Genomic DNA, 20,621 nt, shown 5'->3' with positions numbered 1-20,621 from the left:
TAATGAATGTAATCTGAAACAGTTCATTCCAAGATAAAAGGAGTGTATATGGACTTTCTTAAAATTGACTCTGTTTAAATTATGTCAGACATACATAATATATAATTTGCATTCCTGAGATAGTTAATTAATATTTTCTTTTGCATATATTTTATGAAAGGGTGCGATGATCACTGAAGCTGTTTCAATTTGTAAAAGATGTATTGCTCCTAAACCTCCTAGAACACATCACTGTATTGTATGTAATCGATGCATACTAAAAATGGATCATCATTGTCGTATCCTTTTCTTATGTGTTACTGCTTAAGGTTGTAATGCATATTATTGTTTTAATGTTTTGTTCTTTTGTGTTGTTATAAAATATTTCTTAGTAAATATGGAAATATCTTTTCTGTTATAATATTTAGATTCATTCACGTACATCATTGCTTTCAGGGCAGATGGAGCTACCTTTTTTTTAAAGCTCCTCTCAATTTGTAATATGCATATTGTTATTAAAAAGTCAAAGCTGAAAGCTGTTTTCCATGCAAAATTAAATGCATAAAGTAAATTTTAATGAGATTTTTTTACCTTAAAATTAACCCTAAAGAATCTTGACTAATGGCTCTTTTGTGAAAAAGTTTGATTAAATTTTAAGATTTGTATTAGAGTGTAGTAGAAAAAGAAAATAATACAAAGTGAGAAAATTCGTTTTTGTTGATATGCAAAGCTTATGGAGTAACAAATTTAAAAATATGAAAATTATCATGAGAATGTACGTCATGTAAAATGGCACAGCTTTCTACTAACCATTGTAGGTATTTTTTTTAAGCATCATTTATATGTGCTTTAGTAGTGTATATCTGTTTTAGTGGAACCACTTTGTTACTAGTAGATATATTTCAAGTATCTTTTAGAGGATTTAGTTTAAGTTTAAAATTATTTCCTATCTGTAGATTCTTAAACAGTAAACCATCCAGTGTGCCCCTCTTAATTTTCAAAATCAAAATAACAAATCTTGAAGGTTTCAGTGCTATACTTGTTAAACGTGTTAATCCGGAGATCATAAAAAAGTATCATAAAAAGCTTTATATAACATATGATCATTTTCTGTCATCAAACTCATTTCTATAATAATTTTCAAGCATTTTTTTCCTGTGATATACCGGACTTTCCTCACAGTGTGACTTTGTATTGATAATTCAATGAGTCAAAATAAAGCAGCTCTTTGGTAAACGAATAAATTCTTTAATATCTAAGATGGATAGTTTGGATACAGCAACACTGCCTACTTTATGATGCAAAATAAAGGCAATAACCGGATTACAGACCTAGGAGCAACACTTCAGTCAGTCAGTAGCCAGCCATCAACTTCAGTAGTTCAGTAGCGAGGAGAAGAACATTAATCATTTTAATAAAATACACACGGTACATGCTTTCACTTTGCCAAACTGGATGTACACTCAAGAACTTTGAAAATAGTGCCCCAAGAAGTGAGCATCGGATTGAAATGAAATTTAATACACATAATGATACAGATGAGAGATTAACTTGATCCCAAAATCAAGGCAATTAAATACAGTGTAGAAAATTGGACAAATACAGTGTAAAAGTACGTCAGACAGCCTCCTGCTACAATAGATTCCTCAAAACGATCTGGCATTGATTTGATTAGAAATTCGTGTTTTCCTGAGGAAGATGGGTCTATAAATCGTGAACAGCCACCTCCAAATCATGTACAGAGTGACATGATAGCAATCTGGCATTTCAGCTGGTCTCACACATGCTCTATAAGGAACAAATCTGGTGAGCAAACCTGCGTGGGAAGAGTCTGAACGTGACGTAGGAAGTTATGAGCAACTCGAACTGTATGCAGATAAGCATTGTCTTGCTAGAAAATTGCCCATGGAAGACCATTTAGGAAAGGTCCTGCGTGAAATCAAGGAATGTCATCAACATAACGCTGGCCTGTAAAGGTTCCACGTACCACAATTAGAGTAGACGGCTATCAGAGGCTATGGCCCCCCAGCCCATTGCACCTGTTGTGCGGGCAGAGCATTGCGCAACAGCATGAGTGGAATTGTACTGTTCACCTGAGTGCCTTTACACTTGTACTATGTGGTTACTATCTTTCTCCAAAATGAACCGGGATTCATCACTAAACACCACGGTTTGCCAATCTTTGGCATTCCATGTCACTCTGCCTGGGCACCGATGTAGACGGTGTCATCAATGTATCAGTGTTAAAGGTATCCGTGCACGAAAAAGGCACTTTGATAAGCAGATTCATTTCTGTAAGGTGTCTGGAAATGGTTTGTGAAAGAATTAGCACCCCTACATCTAATTGTATCTTGAGTGGTTGTCAAATCCACGAGCGCTTGCCTCATGATCCTTCGATCCTCTCGTCTCATCGTCTTCCTGGTCACTTCAGACCTGGTTTTGCACACGTGGATAACCATCTCATGTGCGCTGCTCCCAATGTTTTTTGATGGCACACGCTGAACGATTGACCTGGTAAGCAACACGGTGCGTCGACCAGCCTGCGCTTTTCATGTTTACCTGTTCAGAGTTTTGTTATTGAAAGTCAGCCTTTCAGCTTTCTTATGCAAGTTAATTTGGTGCCACACATCCAGATGAAATTTTGTTTTGGGCAAGAATATGAACATCATAAATTTTTGATTTTCAAGATTTTTTACAAAATAATTATAACTATATATGAATAATCCTAGAATTAGAAGAGTTGTAATGTTTTTTCAAGTTAAAAGAAGCAGTTATATTTTTAATAATGAGGTATTTTAATTGAAATTTCCCCCCCCCCCAGATGACAAGAAAGCACATAATTTTTATTTTATATTCTGTAATTTTTATGTGCATATATTTAGATAAATTATAGTTATTGTATACAGGTTATCCCAGCTAAGATGTCACAAACTTAGTGGGAAGGTGTGGTGGACTTAGATAACTCGGTTGCGAAAGTGGTGCCAGTGGATAAGACCGACAAGGTTTTTGCCGCAAAGTTTCTTGATAGAGTGTTAAACGGACAATATGAAGATTTCTCAGTGGAGAGTTGAACTAGTTGCCGAAGGCACTCAACAATAAAAAGGAATTGCAGTGAGATGAAGCTTCATTTTGCATACAGAGAGGCTGTAGGATGGCAGACTGCACGAACTCAGGAAAAGCAGATATGCTTCTGGCATACAGAGTCACAGACTGTAATGACCGAGCCACTCAGAGGTTGTACGTCCAAAGATATCCATTGAGGCAAACTTTCGCCCATACCAGGTTTGTGCACTTACACCAGCAATTATGTGACAGTGGTTCTTTCATAAAACTACAAGTAATCGTTATCAAACAACTTGTAGCCGGGCAATGAGGAAACTGCACTAGGTCTAGTAGAGAACATTCCCAGTAGAAGTACACGAGGTACAAAGGCAGCAATTCTTTTCATTTCCTCTTAACTGGCTTCAATCTTTTCTTAAACTGACTCCATGGCCTCTTCCATCTTTTCTTGACCCACCTTTATCTCCTCTTGGTCTGCTTTCATCTCCGCTTTAACGGAGTTGTTAGCTGCTTCCATCCCTCTTTACCGGCTCTTTGAATGAAGCAAAAGCTGCCACCGGCTGTCTTAACTGCTCCTCTGTCAGACTAGTCACTGGTAACCAATCCCACTTCCGACACCAAAAGCTGCTGAGTGCATACAGAGTCACAGACTGTAATGACCGAGCCACTCAGAGGTTGTACGTCCAAAGATATCCATAATAGATTCATAATAGATTGAATGCATAAAGACCGACAACCGATTATATTGATAGAAATATAATAGAATGCAAAGTGCATCTGAAGAGCGAAGCTAACACATAGGTATCTCAATACTTCGAACAATGCTGAACTAACAACTAAGAAACTGGTGCTCTCTCATGTCTTATATAGTTTTTCCCCGGCTGCCGAGAAATTTCTGGTACTTCTCAAAGTTACTGGAAGGCATATGAGGGCTGGATAAGGTTACAGTTGCAAAAAGGATCAATTAAATTTATTCAGTTATGATACCGATTACAGTTATCTAACAGATCAAAATGGTTGCTAAGTTTGGCAATTTATTGCCAGTTTGGGAAAATAGCCGTCTATTCAGTGTTAAATAGACTTGCCCCTGTATTCTTGTTTTCCAAGCAGAGCATCATTTTTCTCAAGCTTTTCATATTGCATTATATAGATCTTCTACACTCCATGCTTTGTGTCTTACTTCGTTTTCGCTAGGCCAGCAATGGTCACCTCTAAAAACTGGTGCTCAATAGTATTATGTCACAAAAAAATATATGCACCCAGAAGAAATCGAGCCACAATCATGAAACTTGGAATGTAGTCTGGTAAGATATATGCAAATAATTTAAATTTCAACGCCAGTGGGACAAAGGTAAGCACGCTATGCGCATATGAGTTGCGCAGCTGAGTGAGTTTAAAAGCATGATTGCTCGGGCTGTAGGGCTATCCAAACGAATTCTGTCGACTTGGATGAACAGTATTGTGACTAGAGATGTGTCTGAGATGTAACCTTTGCCATTACGATTAGTTGTCAGACTTTCAGAAGTGTATAGTAGGCCTCAGAAAAGCAGATCGGTTGAACAGGTGTATCGGCTGCCACCTGTTTCGAAGCTGTATAGTAGTTGCTCGGTGTTGGTAACACTGGATCGCGGAAGGGATGGTCTACCGTCGGGGAGGATCTGGGCGTCCCAGGAACACAAATGAGTGCGAGGATCGTGCAAGTATAGGAGTGGCCACTTTTGCACCAACAACCTCGTTAGCATCGATTCTACGCCATTTACTACCTTCCAGGCGTCCGGTGGTATTAAGGAAAACCACTTGGAGACAACTGGCCGATGCTGGTATATGCTGCCGACATACATGAAGATGCTTACCACTAACCCCACATCATAGGCAGTGTCGATTGGACTTTTGCCAAACTCGGGCAAGCTGGAGTATGACTGACTGGAGGCATGTGCTCTTCAGCGATGAATCCTGATTCAGCCGCAGTGCTGATGACCAACCATTGGCATACGACGATTACACGAGCTTTGACAGTGTGGAGAGCGGTTTGTTGGGACACACGATCATCTCTAGTCATTCTTCAAGCCACTATGATGGTTCGAAGTTACTTGGATGACATTTTAATGCTGGTTGTATTGCCTATGCTATCAAGTCCCCCAAGTGCCATATATCAGGAAGACAACGTTCGCCCACATACTGCGCGACTCTCCCGACAATGTCTTTAAGGATATGACGTGCTCCTGTGACTTGTCAGGTGACCAGACCTCTTGCCAATAGAGCACATGTGGAACATGCTTGGAAGGCAGTTGCAGCTGCTCTGGAATATTGGTGAATGATTGTCCACTTGCAAAAATTAGGGCATTATCTTCCACAGGGGTCATGGGTGACCTACTGGATTTGATGTCACTCCATGTTTCGGCTTGTATAGCTGCCAGAAGTGGCTATACTATACACTGATTTATAACCTTTTTCATGCCATAACTTCTTAATAAAACGAGCTTTTGTTCTGAATTTGTAATAATTTGTTTATCTCCTCATATACTGCATACTTTTAAGTTTCGTGATAGTATAGCTTATTTACTTTTTGGGTGCATATATTTCTTTGTGACAGAGTGTATTTTCAGTTTTGAGCTTAACGTACTTGCTACTTGTTTATGTAGTTTTCTCTTCAATGTTAATATTTCCCAGTGTCTATTAAAAACAATGTTCTGTCAAGAAAAATCTGTGATGTGATTTAATAAGTTAATCAATTAAACGCTGTTGTAACTACTTCAAAATCTCTGTAATTATTGAATTACTCTTTTTTTTTTTTTATTTCAAGTGTTGTATTTGTAATATCAAATGCAAAAAGCTGTATGGAATGCATTTTCTGAAGATGATATATCGTATTAGGGAATGAAGGAAGTAATAGAGTAAAAGAATACCAGTTCTCTTAAGTTTCAAGTAATAAAACTGCTCAAAGAATTTTTTTATAGTGAAGATAAGTTATATAGAAGATAAGTTTTTATAGAAGATATTTTATAGTGAAGAAGTTATGGCATGAAGCCTGAGAGAGCGGAAGAAAGGCTTGAATGTTAAATCATGCAGTACTTTTAGTTCTTTTTTTAATATATGGAAAATATATATGTTTAAAATAAGTTTTGTGAAATTATTATACATTATTTCTTTTTCCCTTAACTTGTCTAAGCATGGTTGAATAATTGTGTTGGACATTTCAATCATAGATATTTCTTCATGTTCTGTATCTATTCATGGGTTGGCATTGTCTTTGTGATAATTTTTGGCATTCCTATAGCATATGATCATTTCTTTGGGAGTTCTGAGGTAAGTTTTTTAAATGTGAATATGTGTGTGTGTGCCTGCACACATTTCTTTTGCTAATACACAAAAATATGTTTCACACTTTTTATATTCTTCCTGCATGCACCTGAAGTTATAACTTAATAACAATACACGAAGTTATAAAAGAAAAACACAAAGTAAAAAATTAGTTTATTTACATCACGTTTTTTAAGATATAAAAAATTTAATGTACTGTGCTGTCAAGTTTTTTGTTCTTGTAATTTTTTGTAGCTTTATCATGAAATATTTGTGAGATGGTAAGATTTTTTAAACTGTTTTTTATTTTTTTTTATTTAAGCGTGATTTAAAAATCTCTTTTAAATAATTTTATCTTTTAAAAAGAATCTTGACTCAAATTCATTCATTTGTTTTTATTTAAAAAAGAGCAAAATTCGATCTTATATTTGATTTTACAAAAAAAAAAAAAAAAAAAAAAAAAAAAAATTGCATTTTTTATTACTTATTTATTTATTATAACAAGATAGTATCAAGATGCTTATGTTATTCTCACTTGAATTTGTTTTTAATCACTTGAATTTAAATGGGATTTAAAATCGCTTTTCAGTGATCTTTATCTTTGAAAAAGAATCTTGATTCAAATTCATTAATTTGTTTTTATTTAAAAATAGGCAAAATTCAATCTTACATTTGTAGCAATTAACTTCATGCACAGTGGATTGCAGTTAAACATTTTAGTAGGAGAGTGGAAAAGCAGAACATTCACTAACAGCGATTATTATATTCAACTACAGAAGTTCATGTAATGTTGGCAGACTAACCAAGTGCAATGCGTTTACTCATTACATCATGTAATGCTATGGAAGGCAAGCAAAAAAAGTGCAGCATTAATCATTGTATATCAGATTCGGAGGTTAAAATATAAATATAACAACACCCTGCCTCAATAATTAATCTTTAATGCAAGAAAATGACTTAACCTTGAGATTCATTGAAAATTACATTTTTAACATACCCAACATTCTGCGTAAATATTAATTTATTTGTCCTTAGGGGCTTTGTTAAAATGTCTGCAGTCAGTGGGAAGTTAACAGAGTTCATAATTTTTAAACTAAATATAGATACAAAATGATAATCTATACTAAAAGTATAGATACATTTAGTTCTCCTACTGTGTCTGTCTCTATTTAATATTTTGATGCACAGTAGAAAATGCAAACAGTTTTCGTTTTGTGAAAACCATGCAGAAGTCTTTTAAGCCAAATTGCCTCCATTGTGGCTTCGACAAGAGTTATATATTCTGTTTCAGTGGGTGATAAAGTCACACAAAATTTTTTTCTGCAACTTCACATAAAAACCCTGCTTTTATATGCAAACAAGTATCAGGAATTAGATTTCCTATTGGCAGAACAATTTGCAACCGTGTAGTGCAGCAGGTATTTGTCTTCCTTCTTGTTTACATTTTCTAAATGCAATATAATATCTCTAGTTAATTTTATATATCTGAAGAATCTTTTGACTTTGGTCTAGTGGCAGTCAAAACCAATCAGTGGTTGGTTTTGACACTGTTCTGGTGTCTGTGCTTACTGCAGTCGCCAAATCATCCACATGTACAGTAATGTATATAAATCCTTTAACTTGTCTGGTATAAAGTCAAGGATCATTTTGACATCATTAAAATACTTTACCTAGGAGAACTTCATGAAATTTTCCAGTCCATTCATTTGGTCCTTACTTGAGTCCATGTAAGTCCTTTACAAGGTTGCAAACTGTATTTTTATTACCTTCTTCAAATCCCGGAAAGGGGGGGGTTGCTTCATGTGTATATCACGTGATATAGCTTCATTTAAATATGCTGACTGAATATCATAATGTCACATTGGTCTTTTCTTCTTCCTTCTATAATAAAAAGCATTCTCAGTGTAGTGGACTTAGCTACTGAAGCAAATACTTCGTCATAGTCATATCCATATTTCTGTTAATATCTTTAAGGAACCAGTTCAGCTTTATAATAGAAAAAATTTCCATTGCTATCTATTTTAATCATACATACCTATTTGCAGCCTTTTACTTTTTCATTTCTCTTTGGGATGGGGATCACTTCCCGACAGATTTCTGTACTATCAGTATTTATATCCAGCATTCAACATCCTTCTATTCCTTCGTATCCAAACATGATTTGTTTAACAGAAGTGTCATCAAGTTTTTAACCTCATCAGTATATGTACACTGCAAAAAAAAAAAGAAAAAAAAAAGTGGGGAGGAACAGTCCTGTTCTACTGGGTCGATTAATGAAATTCAAATTGCATTTTTCATGTCTTGAAAGCACGACTTAGGATATATATTAGATTTATATACAGCATTGTCCTAACATGCATATTTTGACACAAAATCGGACTTTTTCTGAAATAACATACAAATTTTTCCCATATTTTGATTCTACGTTTCGAATTATGTCTAAATATTAAATATTGTAATTTTGGGTGAGAAATTTAAAAATTTATCTTGGCAGATTTTTTTTTCGGTTTTCTCCAAGAATAGTTCACTTGGCAAACTTCTTAATTTATACCAACATATTTTCCTTTCCTTTTTTTTTTTTTTTTCCATTGTCCATAAGCGAGGAAAAAATCATCGTTCATACTTTCAAAATAATTTTAACAAAGTGTGTAAACCACATTTTCGTTATTATCGCTTATAATAAATATGCCAAATTTCAAAACGTGCGTAAATGTAAATTCACATATATCTTAGGAAATTTTGAATAAAAATCCTCAATTTTGTTTTCAGATATGCTTAGAAATACATCTACTGTAAGATGATGTCAAAATTTTTATAGGTTATTTCAAATTTTTTCCCGAAAAATATTTAAAAATACGAATTTTAAAAATAAATCATAAAAAAAAATTGGTGAATTTTGTTTGGAACGAACCTAAATTTCAAAGTATGAAAGGAAGAATCAAATAAGTTTAATAAATATATACCAAATTCAATTAACACTGAAGAGGTAAAATTTTGAGAGCTAATTTTTTAAAAACTACTCTTGCGATTTTTACAAAACTAGGGAGTTTGACATAATTTGAGCCATAGAATCGAAATATGGAAAAAATTGGCATGTCATTTCAGAAAAAGTCAGATTTGATGTCAAAATGCCTATATTAGAACTAAGGTATATATAAATCTAATGCATATCCTAAGTCATGCTTTCGAGACATGAAAAATGCAAGTTGAATTTCATCATTCGGCCCAGTAGAACAGGAGATATAGAACTGTCTCCCCTCCCCCCTTTTTTTGGTGCAGTGTACATATATCAGAACACCAAATGCTTGTGTGTGTGCTAATGATGGTTTCTTTTTATACCACTTCTCATAATGATAATAATGATTTCTCATAATTCTGTACATTCTTTTGTAGACAACTGTTTTGCAGGTAGTTAGTTAGCTGTTATAACATCCTCACCTCATTACTTGTTTGAAGATAAGCTATCTTTAACATTGCTCTGGTCATCCTTGATAATGTAGGGGTTTTTATCCCGTTCCATTCTGTTGAAAATAAGAAACAGTTTTGTCATATATTGTTCCATTTTCCTTCAGCAGTTTTTTAAAGTCTTTCCTTACATATTCTCTTGTTCAGCCAGATCTCAGTTTTCATTTGTTGCTTTCCCAAATTGTGTTAATACGTGTTTGGTGAAATATGAGATATGTTCTTTTATTTTTTCATAACATTTATGAAGATAAACTGTAGTGTATCTACTATAATCATCAGTTACTGTTAGTATGTATCATGCACCACTTGGAGTTACAGTTTGCATTGTTCACAAAGATCAATGTGCACTAAAATCATCATTGTGTACGTCCGCAATGTAGACTTTCTGGGAAATGGTTCTGTGTATGCTTTGGTTATGATAGTCCTCACATATAAATGAACTCAAACACAGAGTGATGTTCATGTCTTCAGCCATAGCTTTTTTACACATCATTATAATATCTGCAGGATTTCTATGGCCTAATTTTATGTGTTAGTCACGAATGTATTCCGTATGGGTTTGTTTTGTCTGAAGAGCATGTTCGCTTTCCTTAAGAATATATAAACCTTCTGTGATGTAACTAAAAGCTATAAAATTATCATTCTTAACCCTTTTTACATACAAGTAATCTAGAGAAGTTAAACGAAAATGTTTGTATTTTTTCTACTTAAAATAACCTTAGTTAAAGGAGTACATATAGCTGTGTTATGTACATCATCTGGATGTATGGTGATTTGGGTATATGCTTTTACGAGATCAATGTGACTAAACATTTGTTTACCATGCAATTCTGAAGTAAAATCAGCTATGCCAAAGAATAGTTGATGTTTTTCTTTGATAGTGTGTGCATTAAGAACAGGTCTCCATTCAGTTGACCCTTTCTTGGGCACCAAGACCCTTTTCAAGGGCAAAGAATTCATGCTTTTTCAAGGTCTCATATAACCCAGGTGAATCATGCACTGAAATTCAGTTTTTGAAATTTTGAGGTGGTCAGGAGCTAACCATCTAGGATTAGCAGCAACTGGAGGGCCTTTAGTATTTATATAATGCACAGTATTGTGCTTCACAGGCTGACTGTGATCCGGTAATTTAGTAATATCAGGATATTGTAACAATAATTTACCAAATACATTATCACCACAAGAAGATTTTACAGAAAAAAATATTAAAAGTATTTAATTTGGCAGGTACTTTAAAATTTGTTGTTAAATCAATTAGATGTTTGTTATGTAAATCAGGAGATAAATTGAAGTAATATAAAAAATCTGCACCTATGATCGAGCATGTAACATTACAAATATAAAAAGATAAAGTAAAATTGTGTCTTAAACAAAAATTAACATTTTTTGTTTTTTGGCCATAAACATTAATGGAAGATCCATTTTCAGCACAAAAAGTTTGGAGTACTGGTGCCTTCAGTTCAGATTTATTTGCAACAATTAAACTGGCATCGCTCCTTGTAGGAACTGCAAAACATATTTTTTTGCACTATCCTTAAATTTCCGATGATACCAGCAGAAATTTTTGTTGCGCGACTTGAAACATTTCTGGCCCAAAAATAATTGGTACATGATGAACACCTAGAACGACAAAGTCTGGACACCACTTTTCAAAGAGCTTTGATTTCTCCATGAAATTCAGCCGAAGAGGAACAGTTCAGCTTTGTCGAAAAAAATTCATTGTTAGAAACAATGGCTGGTATATTCATGTTTTAATAGCTAAAATTCGATCAGCTATGTCATCTTCTACTTATCCGAAGTAATAGGAGAGATGGAAGCTAATATAGTTTCAACAGGAACAGGCATGGCTTGGTTAAAGAGTTCAAATAAAAGTGAATCATCTGTATTGTGGTTCTCTGCGCAACATTTCATATTGCGAAGAAACTCGGTGGGCTTTCGATCTCCGAGTTTTTCGCCTGCTAGCAGCCAATGAATCTCTTGACTCTTTGATTCCGAACATCTTTTGATAATTTTTTATTTCAGATCCTCATATGGATTGACTCTAGCGGGCTAAATGATGACATCATGAATAACATTGGCAATATTATTTGGTAAGTGAGCTACGACATATCTGAATTTGGTCTTTTCCTCTGTTATGGGTTTAGGATCAATTCAAACATTGATTCTAACATGTGAAACCAAAGTGATGGATCAAATTGAATAAAATGTGGAATCACCGCAGGAGAAGTTTCGGATTTGCCATCAAAACCAGAAGTTTCTGTTACTGTAAAAGATTTCACATTCTAAAGTAGCCACTGAAGGAGGTTGCTATTGAAGGTGATATTGGTTGATCTGACTTTATAAACTGAATGAAACTGCATTGATATAAAATATATATTTTGTTATCATACAGAAATGAGACTCATACTGGGAGCATTGCGTAGCATCTTTCTACTCCAGTGGCATCCACCAATAGAGGCTGTGAGGCGAGAGAGATGTGACATAAACAGAATAGGTGATGTGTGCCTCTTGCTGATTGGCTGATGCGGCACCTCTCGCTTGCATGATAAAATGCTACATTTTCTTCAAAATTTTTTGAGTATGATTTGTTGTCATCTATGCTCTAAAATATTTTTGAAATGAAACATGGTATTGTCATTTAAAGTGTTAATGCTGTAACTTTCTACTTCTTTATCACGATAATATTGTCGTATGAAAACTTTGCATCGTAGCACATTTTGCACAGATTTTGCAGATTAGAGAACTAGGATTATTTTTCTTTCTTTCTCTTTTGAAAACATTTCTTCCACATCTTCATTTTTTGCTACTTCTCTTGTTATACGTAGTTGTTATATATCTTCCTTATTGAGCATTTTAAGGTCTTGTAGTTACTTCTCCATGTTTTAATTGGTAACTTCATAGCCCGTAGTTTTGTCTAGAGACACAATATCGCAGATAACAAAAGATTTATAAGTATTAAAATGCTTAATGTCTCTGCTGGCAACCAACCTTGTCATACTTTCCTCCAGGCTGAATTCATGACCTTATAAGTCACCTGCTGACAGGCTTTGTTAATGAGAGTTAAGTAATGGAAAATATTGAATGATGTTTCCAGAAGTTCCTGAGTGTTAATTATGTGGCTTAAGTGTTAATTATTTTGTGTTGACTCCTCAGTCAACAAAATGTTTATGGAAAATCTTTTCTTGCCAGGTATTGGTTCAAAAATTGCCGAGGTCTGTAGCACAGGATCCTCATCCTATAGTATTTGCACTTAATGAATGCAGTATAGAAATATATTAAACGTTGATCATGAAGCTTTTAACTTCGTGCTTCTGGGTAGATTAAAACTGATTACAATAAATTGGGCATTCCATTCTGCATCATGTGTGATGACTTGATAAACTTCTGCAATAATATCCACCAGGAAGACGCCACATCACCATCAATTAATTGCATCTGTAAAATATGTCTTAACACTTACTGGCTCAATTGTGCTTAGATCGTTGTGAATATAGTGAAACTGGTGTGATGCTTCTAGCATTGCAATCTAATACAGCATCATGAATTCACCAAGTTGCTTTTGCAAAAGTCTCATTATTCTTTTGAGAGAACAACTTTTATCTGAGTGTTGTTAAGCAGGATTTATTTAAGAATATGAGAAATGCGTATGTGAAGAATGAGGATGCCAGAAAAAAAATCTGAACTATGTGCTTCAGCTTCAGTTCTGGAACCATGTTGGTATCTTCTTGCAAGTATTTACTCATCAATTTCAAGTGTTTAAAATCCAGTACTTTTCCCCCTTCTACACAGCATTTAAATTTTATTTAGTGTTAAACCACTACCATAAGAGCTGTAAATAAGGTAACTATTCAACCAGGCTTTGAAAGCAAGAATGACTATAGTGTCAGCAATATGCAGGCACATTAGTATTCTTAATCTCAAGCTAACTTATTGCTTTTAATGTTTATGAAAAAAATTTGGTATGCAGCAACAATATAGCAACATTTCCTGAATCATTTCACTGCAAAGTCTAGCAAGTTACAGAGAGACCAGATGCCCCATTCCTTCAGTTTTACTGTCACATACCGATCTTGGGAAATTTGAAACTTGCTTTCAAGTAAGTCTGAGTATCAGTTTGTCACCATTGCATAATATCACTTATGACCCTTTTCACGAACACCTTGAAAGCACTTGTGCAGGGAATCTAAGCAAAGATATGCAAATACTTTGGTTTTATATTTAAATTTTCTTTCAATTGGCATTTTGGTATGCATAATAAAATGCTGCTGCTACATTTTTGCCTCGTTCAAGGACCTCCCTTATCTGCATTATGTATGTATTTTTTTATCAAAGCAAAAATAACAGTTAATTCCTATTTTCTTTCTAAATTTAAACATGTAAATCTAGCTCAGCTGCCCAGCCAGTGTGGTAATTAATGATGCTGACTGCTGTACCAGTGGGCCTGAGTTTGAGTCTTGGAGAAGGCAGGCATGTTAATAAGCATATTGTGTCTGTCTGGCAAGGAGGCACTCAAAATGCATAGCAAGTCGTCATGAGTGGTTGGCAGTAGACACTCAGACTGTCCCTGGTGATGTTTTACCTCAAAATTAGTGTGGAACTGTATAGTTAGTGCAGCAGGACTATCCCTGTATGACCATTGGTGAAATTCTGGTGTTCTGGCCACTTCTACTTGTACTTGTGAATCTAGTTATGTAGAATACGTAAGTGCTTACTAAGGATTTGGGTTCCTAAAAGGCAGCATAATTTGCATATCTCTTTTATGCCACTACCTGCAAATGCCATAACAGTTTCATCATATGCCATGCTCCTGAGATCATCATTAGTCAGTCAAGTTACTTCATAGCCACTCTCTAAATTTACCTCTTATCTTCTGCCATAGTCGGCTAGCTACCTGCATATCCATTGAGGCTTGTTCTTTTTCATTATTTGTTTCATCTATCTCTGTAGGTTGATAACCAGTTTATGTCCGCATTTACTTATCACAGTGTCATATTTCCATTGGCAAATTTGTGCATAATCTGTAAAAGAACAAAGAAATAAATCTTAATTTAAGGGAAAAACTGTATTATTAAAATTTTTCTTGAAAAGATATCGCTTACAAGTAGTACTTCTTGCATACGAGCATTCATTATTGTAAATCATTTTCTTTACCCTGCTTCAGATTTCAAATTATTATAAGCATTTACTAAGACAAAAAATTGTATAATATAAAAGGATAATTTTGTTGATTAAAAATTTTAATTGAAGTGGCTTCCTTTATTAAGAATATACCCCAATATTGATCAATTCTTTTATAAAAATCACGTACGGAAGTGAATTTACTACTAACATTTTACTAGTTGGCTTCCTTGTATTTCATCGTTTAATAATTTCTTATAAATCTAAATTGAGAATTAAATCTTTCAGAATGTTTTTTATAATTTTTTCTCTATAATTTTATTCAATCTATATATTTGTGTGAAGCTAAAGGTGCACTAGTACCTATTATGTAATTTTTCATATCGTAAAACATTCCACCACTGGCTGAATAAGTATAGTATCAAAATATCATTAGGCTTGTCAGGATTTGATTGTGCACTGATCTCATAGTTGTTTTAAATAGTTTTCAGCATATGTTATGCAAATGTGGGCTATTTGCAGTTAAAATGTTTTTCCTAAAGATAATTGTCTCATACACAAATGTCCTTGATTTAGTAGATTGCTGCCAACTTTAGGAATAAATCTCAAGTCCTTTTTTACAATTAATGAATGAACGATTCATTTGTAGGATAATTTCAAATGTATACAATTCAAGTTTCAAAGTAAATATCAATACATAAATTTCTTTTAATATTTCTTTTATTACTTTGCTTTTAATGCCAAAAAAGGGAGATAATCAAAGAAAACAATATCTGAATTTTTTGAAATAAGCCACTTCACATAACAGAATTAGTCTGTGATCTAGAAACTTGTCATTTAAAATAACAATTTGAAAACAAATTCATTTTAGGGCTGTCAGAATGCTAATTTCTGATTGGCGTGAATTGAAATGAGGTAGAAAAGAAATAGTGTTTAAAGGAACAAACAGACAACAATAGAGTATCACTGTACATTTTCTGGTTATCTTTGACTTTCAGAAGAAAAAAATATGAATGTACTTCTTACAACACTTAAAATAGTTTAAGTCATCAACAGTATCGATAGACAAAATTTCAAAAGGTTGACTTGCAGATGGTAGAGATAACATTAAACAAAATATTTTATAGCATGTGTTATTTAAACTGACATACTTTGCAAGGTTTGCAATAATTTCTAGTACAGTCAAAAGTCGTTAATTTGGACACCCATAATCTGGAATGATCTATAATCCGGACCTCAAAGCTAAAATCTTTCTGCGCATGCGCCGCGTTGACGCATGCACATAGGCGTTTATGCGTCCGCACAGGACCTTTGCGACTGCGCATATGCGTCTGCGCAAGCATAGAATACGTTTTCGTGTGCGCGTTTAATGTATAACGGACGGTATAAGCTAAAATTATCTAATTATCTATTTCAGTTAATGTTGATGATTGCGTTGTTCCTTAATCTTCGAATTGGATCCGGCTTATTATTTTTTGCAGACTGTAAGAGCAATTTTATAAAAGTAAGCTTGAACTTTCGGTTATGCCAAATAGAATTTCCGATGCTGGAGCTCCCAAAGGATCTAGAAAACGAAAGTATGTTTCAATGTCCATCAAACAAAAAGTGGAATTGCTACAAAAAATGGATGGCATATCCTTTGTTTATTTAACCGTTCCGAAATCTGTTTATCAATTTCACGCTGCTCTGCGCCGGGGGGGGGGGGGGGTGTTGGCAGTGGTGATCAAAGCAAAGCATGTTTTGCTTCCCTTAAATAAAGCTAAGACTAAACTAAATAAAATTCTTGCTTTATTCCGTAAATAAAATAAAAGAGCTAACACTGTAGCCTTTACATTTAAAATTCTTTAGTGAAAGCAAACTAGCATAATGCTAACTGATAATCACACAAGAGAACAAGAACAACCAAGACATTCGCCGATACCGGCGTACATATATACTCGGCCAACCCGCCAATCTTGACGTCATCGGCCAATCAGCGGCAACCACGTTAGCTTACCGCCAATCGACCTCCGATCAAAATTTGCATGTAGAAAACTAAAGCCAACAAATGGCCCTCTTTTCCCCATGCAAAGACAAAAACAAAACTTTCACAGAAGTTCATAGTTCAATTCTATTATACGAAAACACTTATTGTCTTTAAACACTGAAAACATCTAAACAAAACTTTCTTAAATTAACAGCAGTCGCTGCTTTTGTAAATAAGTCGGTAGTATTTAATTTACTGGTGATAAATTCAAGGTCAAACACTCCATCATTTACTAGTCTTCTAACAGAGTAATATTTTAATTCTATGTGCTTAGTTCGGGGATTTTCTATTGGCGATCTAGAAAAATCAATGGCAGACTTGTTATCACAAAATAGTTTACACTCTCTTAAATTAAACTTTAAAATTTCATCTTGTAAGACATTTTTTGTCCACGTTAATTCCTTCGCTGCTTCAGATAAAGCGATATACTCCGCTTCCATGGTTGATAAACTTACACATTTTTGTTTAACAGTTTTCCAGATTACCGGTACTTCATCTAAATATAATATAAATCCTCCCATGGGCACGCAGTCATCTCTATTACTTGCATAATCAGCATCTGAATAACAATATAAATTTAGATGTTTAATCTTCAATAAGTTATATAATTTAGTACTATTGAGATAACCAAGCAATTTCAACAATGCTTCCCAATGCCTAATTCCAGGATTCTCCTGAAATTGTGATAAGATATTCACTGCATATGTAATATCAGGCCTTGTCCTGTTAGCTACAAAAACTAAACATCCTAACAGATTTCTAAAGGGTAATGTATGCATTTCCGAAACTTCTGCACTTGTAGATGGACAATCTAATTTTGTAAGAATAGTGCCCTTAGCTATGGGAAGTGAAGTTATTGGTATCTGGAAATGTTTAAATTTTTCAAAAATTTCTTCGATATATTTTTGCTGATGTATAAAAACCCCATTCTCATTCTCTAAGAATTCAATTCCAAGTAACATTTTAGTTTTGCCTAATACTTTAAGATAAAAAAACTTAGCTGTGAAATTACTTTATCTATACTATATTGATCTTTACTAAAAATCACAATATCATCTACATATAACAAGAGAATTACATTTGAACCCTTATAAACACAATTACACCATTGTATTTTCTTAAAATGTAGATTTTCTAAAGTACTTTTAAATTCACAAAACCATTCACGGCCGCTTTGATGTAGACCGTAAATGGCCTTGTGTAATAAACACTTTATTTTTCTCTTCGATAAATCCCTCTGGTTGGGTCGTATATATTTTCTCATTTAGGTTTGCATATATATATGCGTTCTTTACATCTAACTGACAATTAGTCCATCCATATAAACATACCAGTATAGTGAAAAATATTCTTATGATTGAAAAATTTACTACAGGACTGTAAACGTCATCAAAATCTTCACCTCTTTTCTGCCTGAATCCCTGTGCTACTAAGCGTGCTTTGTATCTAACCACTTGATTCTTTTCATTTCTTTTTAGCATATAGACCCATTTGTTTCCTATTATAGTTTTATTTTCTGGCTTTTCAACTAATTCCCAAACCTTTCTTTTCTTTATTGTGTCGATTTCTTCTTTCATTGCCTTATCCCATTCTTCGGCATTTACTGATTTTCGTGCTTCTTTAAAATTTTGTGGGATAACTATTTCTACAGAATTTGCCTCTTCAGACACAGAGCTAGTCTCCTGTTCTACGAAATTAACTTTCCCCGAGTATTCGTTTTTTCCACTAAAATCGAACTTATCTTTTTCATATTTAATATTTCTTGCCTCACAATACTTTTCAATATCACAATACTTTTCAATATAAACGAGTGTCTGTTCCCTCTACATAATAATATATGTTTGTACGTGTTCCATCTGGCCTTTTAACTGCTTTTCTTTGCCAGTTTAAGTCTGATACTTCTTTCGGAGTAGATTTGTCATCTGACAACTTTATTTCTTCTCAAGAAATTTCCTGTTCTTCATCTGATTCTGCTAATAGCTTCTAGTCTTTTAAATTTAGGTTTTGATTTCTGTTCCAGGATGCCATTTTCTGCATACAGTTTTTCATCGAACTTCACATTACAGGTTTCTATTAATTTGCGTTCTTCTGGCAGCCATATCCTATAACCCCTAGTTTCCTTCGCATATCCTACCATGATTCCTTCTTTGCACCTCATTTCTAATTTATTCCTAATCTGTTTTGGCACGCCAACATAGGCTTTACAACCAAATACTTTAAAATAAACAACACTGGGTTTTCTATTTAGGAACATTTCATAAGGGGTTCGGTTGCTTTTATGACATACTCTGTTCCACGTATGTACGAAACAGCCAAGAGCTTCTGCCCACCATTCTTTTCCCATTTTACCGTCATTAAGCATAGCTTTAACTGCGTCTAATGCCGTTCGGTTAAAACGTCCACACACACCGTTCTCTTCTGGGGTGTACGCGTTCGTGCGTTCAACACTAATTTCATTTTCGGCTAAGTACCCTTCGAATTGCCTGTTACAGAATTCCCCACCATTATTGGTGCGTATACTTATTAATTTTCTATTCGTCAGTTTTTCCATTTGTCTAGGATAATTCTTAAAGTTGTAGAACGATTCGTTTTTATTTTTCATACAATACACTGTTACTAATCTACTATAGTCATCTACAATAGCAAGAAAATATTTACTCCCACCCTTAGATGGAACTGGTAGTGGGCCACAAACGTCTAAATAAACCAACTGCAATGGTTTATCCAATCTCTTCGGAACAGATTTAAAAGTTATTCTACTAGATTTAGCAATAATACACAATTTACACCTCTCTATTGGTTTTTCAATTTCTGGTAACCTTTTCACGCTTTGATTCTTACTAGTTTTCTTAATATAATCAAAATTTACGTGGCTAAATCTCCGATGCCATAGCTTTGCATCGTCTACTTTATTTAAATTTCCAATTTCTATACCGTAGCCAGCTTCCCTTTTACCTGTTGCATATCTAAATGGTTTTACGTGATAAAGTCTGTCATATTGTTTAGCGTAGCATAATCTATCCCAATTATTAAAGTATATCCACATCTTCCCTTTTGAAATCACAAAATGAGCACCAGCCTTTTCTAACCTTGCTCCCGATAATAAATTTCTTCTTAGATTTGGATTATATAACACATTATCTAACTCAATCCAATTTATTCGATTGCCTACTTTTACTGCAAATTTGACAGTACCCTTTCCTAGTACTTTACTTTCACAATTTCCTACAGCTAAAGACATACGTATATCGTTTATTTCTTCGAAATTTGTCATTAAATTTCTATTATTACAGAAATGAGTTGTAGCTGCAGTATCTACGACCCAATTAAATTTATCTGCACTACCTCCTTTATCTGTAGTTGTTACATAATTTTCTACTAACATTAATTCTTTATCTTTAAACTGTCCATTTTTATCATCTATTTTAAACTTCTGATTTTTACTTACATTTTCTTTACATTGAGCAATTAAGTGCCCAAATTTATGACATCTGAAACAAGGTCCTATTCTCATATTCCCCATTTTTTTCTTAGATTTAGTTTTATTTTCAACTTTATCTTTCCCTGCATTTAAACTAATAGTATTAAACACGCTTACCTTGCTGTCTTCTAAATCGGCAATTACCTGGCGAAGTCGGCTTTCTTCCCTTACCAGCTCTTCAGCAATTCTTTC

The 20,621-nt window shown here is 34.1% G+C and overlaps 1 protein-coding gene across 3 annotated transcripts in view; it reads left to right on the top strand.

Annotated features, from left to right (window-relative positions):
* Nucleotides 1-20,621, top strand: part of LOC118197757 (palmitoyltransferase ZDHHC16) — a 90,985-nt gene that overhangs the window by 50,254 nt on the left and 20,110 nt on the right. For all 3 annotated transcript variants that reach the window (XM_085809820.1, XM_085809819.1, XM_035369298.2), the window contains 2 exons: nt 161-278; nt 6,209-6,345. In XM_085809820.1, coding sequence (XP_085665946.1) covers nt 161-278; nt 6,209-6,345 — 255 coding nt within the window. The remainder of the gene's footprint in view (nt 1-160; nt 279-6,208; nt 6,346-20,621) is intronic.

The sequence above is a fragment of the Stegodyphus dumicola genome, chromosome X2 (assembly GCF_044657685.1).
Source record: "Stegodyphus dumicola isolate Sdum_Otavi_A_Nest chromosome X2, ASM4465768v1".
Taxonomy (NCBI): Eukaryota; Metazoa; Arthropoda; class Arachnida; order Araneae; family Eresidae; genus Stegodyphus; species Stegodyphus dumicola.
Note: the sequence above shows the minus strand (reverse complement) of the source record. Positions and strands in the feature narration are given on the sequence as shown.